Here is a 12,854-nt window from a genome sequence, read left to right as displayed (position 1 = left end):
AAAAAAAAAAAAAAACAATCTTACTCACATAACTAAGAAATGTCTTGCCACAAGTGCTAAAAGTAAATTTAAAATGTTCAAAATATTTTAAAAGTAGAATAACAGATTTGAAAAATTAGCTATTCTGTCATGTAATAGTTTTGGTTAAAGATGTTTATTATATTCATAAACGAGTTTTGTTCACTGAGTTAAAGTATTATTAATTTTAAATCCCCATGAAACACAATCAATATTAAATGCCAAATAAATGTTTGTCAAGCATCTACTTTTAACAAAGTTTAGTAATTAAAGTATGAAACTAAAAAGTAGAATGATATGTACATGAATGTCAAGTATAAGTACAAGTACCTGTATGTCAACTATAAGTACATGTTCTTCAAGATAAGTTTATGCTCTTTCTGTTATGTATTGCAGAAGGTACTTGAAATACATTTATTGAGGTATACCCCTGAAATCTAAGTAACCTTCCAATTAATTTCTACATTTTGAAAATGCGTATATAATAATGGTATCTAAATTATACCAAATCTATTTTTTATGTTTTAAATTATTTAGCATAACTTAGTGAAACTATGTTTGACATCACATAAACAGCCACCTGCTTGTGCAGCTATTTCACTCTGCCAGCCAGTGTGATTTGGGTTGTGTCATATTATGCAATAGCCTAAATCTAACCAGCAAAGAAAAGTTGAGAAAAATGATCAAGAAGAGACATAGGCCTCATGTTGAATAGTATCATATTTTTACTTTACATAATCATCACACATTAATTCATGTCATTTGAGGAAGGCAGATTAAGACATTTTCATTTTTGGGGAGTGACGTCATTGCCATAATTTCTTCTAACAACGCAACTCTGTTTTTCAGCTGCTTCTTTGCTTTGCATTCAGGCAGATGAGCTACAAGAAGCTCTCACCTCCCACTGTGTGGTCACTAGAGGAGAAACAATTATTCGACCCAACACTGTAGAAAAAGCTACCGATGTCAGGGATGCCATGGCTAAAACTTTATATGGACGTCTTTTTAGTTGGATAGTCAATTGCATTAACAGTTTGTTGAAGCATGACTCATTACCAAGGTAAAAATTTTTACAGAAACATTTTTTCCCAAATATCAGGTGATGTAAATCTATTTTCTAACTGATTGTTTTGTATAGGTCTCTTTCAAGAGGTTTCTTTTTTTTTTTTTTTAGGCCCACAATACTTTTTTTTTTTTTTTTTTTTTTTTTTTTTTTTTTTTTTTTTTTTTTTTTTTTTTTTTCAGGCCCACAATACTTTTTTATTATTATTATTTGTTAATATATGTATATTTTATTGCATTTTAGGTCCTGGGGTACATGTAAAGAACATGCAGTTTACAAACCAAGTAACACTGATCCACTCTGCAAGATCTGGAGCTTCATCATCCTCCTCCTCTCCAGTTGCAAGTGGTGCTTTTCCATCCACACATTGTTTAGAGAGAGCTTGAGCCAGTCTCCTTAAACTAGTCGGACTGTCTGCCCCAAGCTTAAGATGCTGGGTAGCACTTCTGTCAGCTGCTTTGTCTCAGCATGGCCTGTAAAGGTGAAAGTGTTCACTGCCAGGGATGCCTACACTTTAGGGTTGTTAAAGTGGATCACTGTTCCTCGGTTTGTAAATATATTCACCTCTTCAATACCAGAGATATTGTTTACCCCTAACTTCTTTAAGGAAAACTGAAGATTTTAATTATCTGCTGTGGCTGTTCTATGAACCACCTTCTTTTTCTGCGAGCAGTTCCTTTCCCACCAATTTGCACCTGCGCCTGCAGTTTGGCAAGTTTTTCCTGGTTCATGATTGTTTCTTTCATCTTGGCAGCATGGATAAAGGGTCGCATGGGGAACTAGGGTTCATTCTCTGGGGATCTCGGGTGGACCACCTGAGATTAGGCACACACATGCGGGCCAAGATGTTTCTAATTGATAAAATTAAATTATTAAAATGATAGTTTAGTTGATAACTTCACTTACTAATAGTCCCACCTCATAATGCCACATAACTGTAAAATTTTTAAATTGCTGCAACATAAACTGTAGCAACATGAATAACACAATAGAAAGTGAATTTCTAAAAATTTGATATCTTACTATCAACTAATAGGTTCTTTTAATTAGAAGTTGTATCATGAAGCATATGCCATTTTATGCTTATGTAAAATGTCAGCTTAGCAGTTCTTTGTATTTATTTTGAGGGTTTAAATTAAACCTTGAAGATAAATGTAAACTGTCTTTTCATATTTTAACTCTAAATGTAACCCCATTACATCCTCACTGTAAATCCAATGAAATTTGGTTCAGAAATGCACTAGATAAATGTAGGTAATAGTAAATGGCAGAGCCAGGATGTAAGTATTATTATCTGACTGTAAGTCTAAAGCCTTCCTTCTTAAATATAATTACAGCTACCATTGACTAAGTGCTCTCTATAAGCTGGGCTTGTACGTAGATCCAGGTCCTTACATTTGCATCTAAAGCTTTGTTCTGTGATAAATGGCATAATCTTTAGAATTTCGCATGTGGAAGAGCAAGAGGGATGCCTACCATCAGATCACCTCCTTCACACTTGCTTACTAAGCGTAAAAGACCATTATACACATTTCAAGTGTGCAATTCATTATTATTTTTTCACTAAAATACATACCACACCATAGTACCATGTATAGTCAAGATATCTAAAAGCCATTATTTCTCCATGTTCCGTGTCTCTCAAAATTGTGTCTGCACCTCCTGGGTACCATATATACCATTTTCCCATTTTGAGGTAATGGTCAAAATGGTTTGTATGTTCTTCTGTGGTCATCTATATTATGTCAAGCATTCATATGAAAATGGAAAAAAATCAGGGATTTTTATTATCTGTATATTCCAGAAAATATAGGCAAGATATTTAGTGACTTGGCCTCATTTTGTTAATTATCATCTGCATATTTGGCACTAAATGAAACCTACCCAGAAGGGGGGTCCACTGTAGCCTATGTACTAAATGTACATAGACCAAATATACTAAATGGCAACTTTCCTTTCCATTCGCTAATGAAAACCATCCAAATCTTAGATTTTCAGAATTTTTACAGAAAGTTTAAAAACTAAAGGGAGGCCAATTGAAATAATTTAGTTCAACTTTGTCAAGATGTACACTAAGATTTTAAGCAGCACATGTTGTATGTTAAGCTTTGCCACTAACTCGTTATGGGATACTGTGCAACTTACTGCATTTGTCTGGGTTTTTCCCTCCTCAGCTGTTAAATAAGGGCATTGAATGACGAGTCAGTGGTCTTAGTTGTTGGGGTGTATCTTGGAGCCTTTTAAGAACATCTTGAAAACTTCCTTTTTCCTTCACTTCAAAATAAAAAATGGATATATTTCTACATGCCCACCAAAATATTGCACACTTATGATTCCAAACCACTTGAAAGCCATGAACAGATCCTACTTTAAGAATCCCTGAACTAGGTCATTTGTAAGGTCCCTCCTGGCTCTAACACTTTTTTATGCAGTGAGTTAAATATTTATCTCTGTGGGATCCTGTGGGGCAAAGAGATTGTAAAGGGATAATAATTTTGATAAAACCAGCATAAGTATTCACTAGACGTCTTGGCTCATACAATAATATAGAACTATTATTCAAAATAGGAACTTTTGGAAATACTGATAGCTTTCCCTTTGTCCATCCCAGCACATATTTAAAGTATTCCACAGCCTGAAATTTGAATTCAATCACTTCCTCCAAAGGTAGAGCAGATCCTTCAGCTCACAGTGTGCAGTTGCTGACTGTCATTTCCAAATCACTTCCTTACATAATGCTCAGTATAACCCTGGAATACCTAAATGACGAACACGTAGAGAAGCTTTTGTACTTTCTTTTTAAATTTACATCACAATAATTCTGCAATGTATCTATTTCTTTGGGGAGGAGTAAACCTTTTGACCAATAGTAGAAAAAAATGTATTTGAAATACTTAATTGTGAAATAGTATTTAATTATATTTTAAAGGATTTAAATGTAAAAATAAATCCCTATGTATTTATCTTTCTCCAGGTTGCCATTTGTTCTATATTTTAAAAACTATAAGTAAATGACCCAAAAGCAAATAACAATTCTTTAAAATAATTAAGATCTTTTAGTAAGATTTTCGAATTATTCTCTTAAAATTAAAGACTATACTCTTTAAGAGAGTTTTTGCTTTTCTGGGACAGTTTTGATAAATATATTTTTGCTGTGCTCTAATCGCTACCCAGGTGGTTCTTGTAATTCCTGACTCACTCAAACCTGTTACTTTGTTCTTAGGAGAAGAAAAAGTTTCTTTTGTTTCAGTATATAAGAGTATCCAAGTGGTTTCTGTAGTTCAAGGAAAATATTGTTCCATTTTCATATAAAAATCAATATCTGCCATTATCTTTATGTGCTACAGACAGAAACTATTTTAGTGAAGAAAATTTCACTCTAAATGTATGTCTTTATAGTAGTTTCTTAGCCCAATCACAAATGGCAACTCTAAGATTCCCTGTTTTCCATTACCTCTTCAGGAAATAAAATAATGTCTCTTTTATTCTTCTAGTGAGAATGGTGATGAGCTGAGCATTGGCATTCTTGATATATTTGGCTTTGAAAATTTCAAAAAAAATTCCTTTGAGCAGCTGTGCATTAACATTGCAAATGAACAAATTCAGTATTATTATAATCAACATGTGTTCGCATGGGAACAGGTAAGCCGAAGTACTTACTATAAAGATGCATGCATGTGTATATCATATGCAGACTTGTGCAAATGAAGCAGGACCTTAACAATAGATCTAAAGCCTGTGAGTTGATATGTGATGTTAAGTGTCCTCCACTGAAAATCGGTACACTCCTCTCCAAAACTTAGAATTCTGAGCCTTTGCAAACAAAGAAATTTCCTTTGAAAATTTAAGTAAATAAATGTGTCCAGCAATTTTTCTTTCTGTAGACTACATAGCTGAAATTCTGTTTGAAATTTCACTAACCATCTAAAAGCCATTAAACTTCAGAATTCCAGTAGCTAGGCAACAGAACATAAGATAATGGGTTTGATGCAAACGCCATGAAATGATAATTTTGTCAAGGTACAATGTGTAATTTATGAATCACCTTCAAAAAAATATTCCTCTTTAGAGAAAAATGACTTACTTGAATCACATTTGACAAACTGTAATATTAAGAATATTTAAATTATTTTATTAAGTCTAAAACAGTCATATTTAATATCATCCAGTATGTCATTTGTCTCCTTCAAATAATATTATATTGTTTTGCATTTAAATTAGAGGTACATGAACTTCATTTTGTTCAAAATATTTAGGCTTCTTAAAAATTTATTTTGGAATTACGTTTTGAAAACAGTGGTCACAAAATAAAGCATTTAGATTTTGACATTTCTTAAGCCGACAAAAGACATAAATTTAAGACCTTATGTGGTGGTCAGCTCTCTTTTATCTATCACAGGATGTTCCATCAAATATTCATTCCCTCTTCCTCTCCCTCTTCTTGTCTCCTTCTCTACCCCTCTCCATTGGTGCCTTCCCATAACCTAGATATGTGAAGAAATCTCTATAAAATCTTAAAAGCAAACAAAATAAAAAACAAAGCCCTTTTCCACTCTGCTTACCTCTGTAGCATGGTCCTCTCTCTTCCCCTCACAGCCAAGCTCCTTGAAAGCATATTCAGCACTCACTGCATTGCATGTCTTCCTTCCTCATCTGGTACACTGAGTCTGCAGTATCTGGCTCTGACCTCCCCGACTCCCCTGGAATGGCCCTTCCTTGTTTCAACATCCTAGTTCATTTTTGTCTTTCTCACTAGGCTGTAAACTCCTTTAGGTCATATACTGTGTCTTAATTCTTTTTGTCTTTTTAGAGGCTGACATATAGCAAGTGCTCAATAAGTATTAATTAAACTAATGTCGTCTTACTTTAATGCTTCACAATACTCACAACATCCATTTGAACCAGAGAACAAAACAAGTAAAACATTTTTGGTTTGGACTCTGATACGATCTATCAAAATTGCCGACTTTATGGGACCAGCTGCATCCCCAGGCATTGCCCATCTGATGAGTTACTGACTTGCATTGGTAGATCTCTGTTGTTCTTTTGGTGATTGGGTAGACTCTGGTTTTAGCCTTAACCAAGGTACAGATATTTCAGTAATTATTGCTTTTCACGTTTTATAAAATGTTAGTTTACAAATCGATTTTTTTAAATTGAGATAGAATCTCACTCCGTCATCCAGGCTAGAGTGCAGTGGGGCAATGTCAGCTGACTGCAGCCCCTACCTCCCAGACTCAAGCAATCCTGCCTCAGCCTCCCAAGTAGCTGGGACCACAGGCATGCACCACCACACCTGGCTAATTTTTGCATTTTTTCCTGGAGACAGGGTTTCACCATGTAGACCAGGCTGGTCTTGAACACCTAGGCTCAAGCCATCTACCTGCCTCAGCCTCCCAAAGTTCTGGAATTACAGGCGTGAGCCACCAAGCCCAGCCTACAAGTTGCTTTGATTGCTAGCCTTGAATTTCATTCATGATTCCAATGCTATTAATTCCTTTGTCTATGGCTTGTTACAAAAATTATTCTATAAAGCCCTTTAAGATAACCTTGAGAGGATTTCAGAACAAAAGAACTCAGAATTTCCCCCAACAAAATAAAAAATTCAACTAGAATCCAGAATTATACAAAGCACTTTGAGGAATTAAAACAGTTTCCAGTCCTTCAGGTACCTGGAGTAACTACCTAGGAATATCTGCTTCATAATCTTATGAAACAAACAGTGGCCGCTGAGTACAATCAAACTGATGAATGTGTTATCCAGGAGATACAGAATTAGTCAATGACTCTCTTGATTTTAACACGAGTGTATTTGTTTTTTCTTTCTAACTGTCCTGTGAAGGCTGAAAATATAACTGAGAAAAGCTAACTAACTGTATGTATTAGCTATCACAGACAAAGAGCACACTTACACTAATTTCCATAAATGAGAAACTGCTATTAAACCATGAATTAAAGTCATTGTCTACATTTTTTGGTTGAATATAATCACAGATTGGACCTGAGAGCTCCTTAGTTTAATAGAGCCATTATTGCCTATCAGAAAGAAATAGTGTTCTCACTTTATGAGTCGTACAAATGATCTGGCCAGATCTCAGCACAAGCCTTGGGCAGCACCTTTACGGATGAATCACTTCTGTTCCTGCTTAAACCAATAAACATTATTTTTATTGACAGTTTACAACACTGGAACATAAATAATAGTCTGCTGAAAATGTTTTCCTATTTAGTCTAATTTAAGTATATTTGTAATAGACAATGGGACACTCCAGCAAAGCTGTTTACAAAGGTATTTTGAATATCATTTCCCCATTGCCTTCCATTTAAAAAAGATCAATAAATTACAGTAAAGTATTTTTCATGAAAGAATTTATAATGATGACCTAATCTATAGCATGCAGAGTAGATAGTTTTTTGCTTCCTGGAATTATTTCCAACCGTTTGTATTACTTTTGAAACATTTTCCTAAATCCAGGAATCTCTATTATCCACTCACTGGTAGCTATACCACCTTTCTCTTCATAACCTACTTTCCTATGGACATTTACTATGTGCCTCAGAATCTCTTAATAACAACCTGGAGCATCCAATTTGTATCCCTTTATTTTCCTTATTATTTACATATTTAGAATGTTAAGAGAGCCTGTGTATAGAAGCATTACTTTTCTATGTGTAAAATATGTAGCTCTTAAAATTTTTCTGCAGTTTGATATTTCATATTATTTGAAGCTTTTACAGTTTCCCAGCACTGGGAGAACAAGAGTTGACATTTTTACAGGATATATATTATCACTATTTTTTAGAATTTTTGAAAAATAGTTATTTCATTAAAGTGTTATTAAAAAATATGTGTATATAGAAAGAGAAAGAATGAAAAATCAAACATGATAAAGCATTAACAGTTTTGAAATAGCCACCATGTAAAAGGTACATGGGAGTTCCTTGTACTATTTTTAAATTTTTCTGTAAGTTTTAAATTATTTCAAAATGAAAAGTGGCAAAAGTTTTTTTTTTTTCACCCTAATAAACATAAACATAGCTCATCTAGAGTTCTGGTAGCACTCTTACAGAAATCTTAGATTTTCAACCTTTATAATTTTTGTTTGAAAACAGAGGATTTTTGTCAATGGTTAGAGTAAGTAACTTCTCATTGGTTTCTTTCCACCCTGGGTAGTTTTCATGAATATGCACACCATTTGAGGAGCGGTGAGTAGGAGTAATTTTTCTAAAATACAGACTTCAGGGACTATGTGTCCATGTAGCTTCTTTCCTCCTGCAGACGTTCTGTCCACAGTCTTAACCACATTTATTCATTGAGTTTCAAAACATATCCAAGCAGTTGTGCATTCAAAAATATTAGAACTAGAAGAACCTAAATAGATTATCTATATTTCATTGATTAAAATGACTCCTTCCCCTCAACTGTGATTTGCCCAAGGTTATAGAACAATGAAACGAAACCAGGACCTAAGTAAGGGGCTTCTGACAGTTCTCTACAGTTTTTCTCATGAACAAACAAATAAGCAAGGACCAGGGATCTAGTAAAGTAATCTCGTATGCAGGAGAAAAAGGTGCTCTTTCCTTCATTTCTTTCTTTCTAAATAAATAAGAGCACCTTTTCTTCTGCATAGGGGATTATTTTATTAATCTATTAGATTGCTAATTATTAGATTATCATTATTAAATTATAAACTATTATTTAATTATTAGATTATTTATATTAGATTAGGAAGGAGGAAGGAAAAGAAGCATAGGTCAGTCTTAACATGAAAGGCCAAGGAGAATCAACATAAGGCAGGATAGAGGAAGACAGGAGATCCCGAGGGGCACTGAGGCTGGCAGCAGAGGCTGGCAGGGACTGTGACAAGGGGAGACCCCTCACAGGAATTAGAACTAGAAGGTGAAACAACTGAAAAGGAGAATACAGCCACAAACAAAGAAATCTCAGATGTGACTTCAGGGTTGGAGTGGAAAGGCAGAGAGCATTTTTGTCATGCCCTAAAAAACAGAAGCAATCAGTGCAGTGGCTCACGCCTGTAATCCCAGGACTTTGGGAGGCCAAGGAGGGTGAATCACCTGAGGTCAGGAGTTCCAGACCAGCCTGGTCAACATAGTGAAACCCTGTCTCTACAAAAAATACAAAATTAGCCAGGTATGGGTGGCAGGCATCTAGCACCCCAGCTACTCGGGAGGCTGAGGCAGGAGAATTGCTTGAACCCAGGACCCGGTGGTTGCAGTGAGCCGAGTTTGGGTCCACTTCACTCCAGCCTGGGCGAAAGAGCAAAACTCTATCTCAAAAAAAAAATAAATAAAAGAAGAGAAACTCTATCTTTTTTATCTTTAATTCTATTTTCCCCAGCCCGAACTACCCCTAATCACACACACAGTAGGCACTTCATGAATGTTTGAGGAATTTGAGTGTATCACATCCTCTGCAGTGATCTGTACCAAGACAGTACCACAAACCCAGGTGAATTGCCAGTGCCATCTCATGAAATAAATCTCATTCTTCCTCCCATGACCTAAAATGGGTAGGACCATAAAAAAGCAGACTAAACTTATGAAAGAGATACTGATGTATGACTTGATAACAAGAAACAGGAGAATATTGAGGTTCATATATACTGTATACCAGCTGTTAACATTTCCCCAGATTCTGAAATATCTACAACTGTGGAGCAGTGTCAAATGATGAACTCGCCTACCTGAGAGGGCTATGACATTGTTCCCCAGGTGTAAATTCGGTAAAAGAAGTAAGTGTGCCCCGTCACTGTATACCAGCCTTTTATAAAAGAAAGATGTCTGAGCCAGAGTCCTCAAATCACTTCAATTGGTGACTTTGGAAGAATCTTCTTAAAACTTAAGGCTTGGATAAAACTATCAGAAGGTAGTAGAAAATGTTCTTCTATAGTAAAATGATGAGGTGGTGTTTGTGGGGGAGTAGGTAGAAGACTGTTCCAGAACCTGTCTGTTCTTTACGTAATGATGTAGTCTGCCTACTTTGGGAGTGTTCGTCTACTGCTATCCAGGTTGGTGCTAAGAAATAAAAACGCACTAAGTACAGACTGGCCAGGCACAGTGGTTCACACCTGTAATCTCAGCTCTTTGGGAGGCCAAGGCGGGCGGAATCACTTGAGGCCAGGACTTTGAGACCAGCCTGGCCAACATGGAGAAACTCCATCTCTACTAAAAATACAAAAATTAGCGGGGCATGGTGGCACGCATCTGTACCTAGCTACTCAGGAGGCTATGCCATGAGAATCACTTGAACCCAGGAGTCAGAGGTTACAGTGAGCAGAAATCATATGACTGCACTCCAGCCTGGACCACAGAGTGAGACTCCATCTCAAAAAAAAAAAAAAAAAGAAAGCCCACACAGTAAGTACAGGTTGATTGGTCTGGTGTGTACTAATGTAGGTGATAAGACTATAAACAAATAAAATCATTCATTATTGATTCTTAAAGATTTAGGTAGTACATGGAAGGGCAATAAGTATCATTTATGTGAGCTAAAATTATTTGCGAACTCGAGCTATAGGTTATTCTGTATTTTAAATTATTCCAGACCTGGATAATTTCAGAACTTCAGCTAAGGAAACGAAGAATTGAAATAGTTCACCATTATTCTAGTCCATCTTCCCAACTAATGCAACCTCACCTAGGTCTTCCAACTGTATTTTTTATTATTAGAGATCTGACTTCTTACAGTGTTCTAAAATTTTGTTAAAAGTCGAATTTTAAGAAACACTTGAAAACTGTAGCTTGTCATATCTCAAGAACCTTCTGATAAGATTATATTATGACAATATCATCATCATGATGATACAAGGAAAAGTTTGCGAGCTTGGGGCATACATTTTTCTTCAAAATGACATTTCTCATATTATTGAAAGGCGAGAGAAGTCTTACTTCATATGCCACAAAGAGGCAATGCAAGAGCAATAGAAGCAGTGTGAGCAAGCTGACAAGGAAGGGGTCTAGACTCATGGGCGAGGACAGCAGAAACCACAGCTGATATTGTGACTGCTCCTGCCAAGCCAGCCCACTGAGATCAACACTCAAGAGAATGATTTCTTCAGGAAAGTCACTCAAACTCCAGTTTCATGAATGAATTCCTGTGAAATGTAGTCACACAAACAAAAGGACACAAAGAAGCAAATGGGAAAGAGACCAGGAAGCAAACATCAACCTGACACCAACGATGTTTTCAAGAAAGTCCTAGAGCCTTTCCTTTCATTTAACTGTCCGATTGCTAGCTTCACAAATCTTCAGCAACATCACAGCAACTGTTGCTGTAAGAAAGCCTCTGAGTCCAAAAAATATCATGTTTCTTATTATCTGGTTTCAAAACAATAATACTCCTAATAATAGCCGACAGACATTAAGTACATAGTATATGCTAAGCATGTATCTACTTTATTTTCCCCAAAATCTATCCTGTTAAGGAAATATTTAAGCAAAGAAATGCAATTACAACAACAGGCTACCATTTCCCCTATCAAAAATAGATTTAAAATATTTAATGAAAATATTCATTGCTGGTGAGGATGCAGCAGGTTAGAAGTGTTTATGATTAAGAGTGCAGTTTCTGCAAGCTTTCAAAAAATCAGTCTACAATTGGGCACAGTGATTCACGCCTGTAATCCCAGCACTTGGGGAGGTCAAGGTCGAGGCACAGTTGAGGGGATCATTTGAAGTCAGGAGTTTGAGATCAGCCCAGGCAACATGGAGAAACTCAACTCTACTAAAAATAACAAAAATTAGCCAGGTGTGGTAGTGAATGCCTATAATCCCAGCTACTCTAGAGGCTGAGGCAAGAGAATCAATTGAACCCCAGAGACAGAGGTTGCAGTGAGCTGAGATCATGCCGCTGCACTCCAGGCTGGGTGACAGACTGTCTCAAAAAAAAAAAAAAAAATCAATCTACAAGCATGTTTCAGGAGCCTGTAAAATGTTCATACCATGTGATCATCTATCTATTTTAAGATATAATAGAAAATACAGAAAAGCTTGATGCACAAACACGTACCCCGGAGCACTGGGTAAAATAATGTAAATCATGGTAGAGTGCATGAGAGTGACCAGTTAAGGAAGGGAAATTGCTGAATTAGAAAGATGAAGGAAGGTGTCTCTGAAGAGGTAAGACCTGAATGATGAAAGTGAACCTTCATTGTGTTATTAATGTGTACTGAGTAATCTGTGCTTAAATTTGCACCTGATTTACCAGCCATGTGGACTCTTGCAGCCTCTCTCAGCCCATGGTGACCACCCTTCCATGCTGTGCAAGTCTGAGATGTTCTGAGGGCTCAATGTAGTCATGTTGCATCTCTCCTTGAATGGCCCTTTGGCCTTAAACATTTAAGCTTGTTGTTTAGGCCATAGCTGGAGAGGTACACATTGTATGGGCTTTCCTGCCACTGTGCTGTTTCATGACCCGACTCAAAATTCAATGAAAAACAAGGTAGAAACTAGGCACAGTGGCTCATGCCTGTAATCCCAGCACTTTGGGAGGCTGAGGCAGGAGAATCACCTGAGATTAGGAATTCAAGACCAGCCTTGCCAACATGGTGAAACCCTGTCTCTACTAAAAATACAAAAATTAGCTGGGCATGGTGGCATGTGCCTATAATCCCAGCTACTTGGGAGGCTGAGGTAGGGGAAATTACTTGAACCCGGGAGGTGGAGGTTGCAGTGAGCTGAAATGGCACCACTGTACTCCAGCCTGGGTGACAGAGTCAGACTTTGTCTCAAAAAAAAAGAAAGAAAAGGAAAG

General features: G+C 36.4%; 1 protein-coding gene and 1 pseudogene across 4 annotated transcripts in view; one reads left to right on the top strand and one right to left on the bottom strand.

Moving 5' to 3' along the window:
• Positions 1-12,854, top strand: part of MYO3A (myosin IIIA) — a 239,557-nt gene that overhangs the window by 157,949 nt on the left and 68,754 nt on the right. For all 4 annotated transcript variants that reach the window (XM_037740961.1, XM_017535518.2, XM_017535516.2 and 1 more), the window contains 2 exons: positions 868-1,078; positions 4,576-4,723. In XM_037740961.1, coding sequence (XP_037596889.1) covers positions 868-1,078; positions 4,576-4,723 — 359 coding nt within the window. The remainder of the gene's footprint in view (positions 1-867; positions 1,079-4,575; positions 4,724-12,854) is intronic.
• On the bottom strand, positions 1,311-1,827 carry LOC108309133 (annotated as a pseudogene).

This window comes from Cebus imitator, unplaced genomic scaffold (genome assembly GCF_001604975.1).
Source record: "Cebus imitator isolate Cc_AM_T3 unplaced genomic scaffold, Cebus_imitator-1.0 Scaffold92, whole genome shotgun sequence".
NCBI classification, from domain to species: Eukaryota; Metazoa; Chordata; class Mammalia; order Primates; family Cebidae; genus Cebus; species Cebus imitator.
The sequence above is the reverse complement of the archived record's forward strand: the minus strand, read 5'-3'. Positions and strand labels throughout refer to the sequence as shown.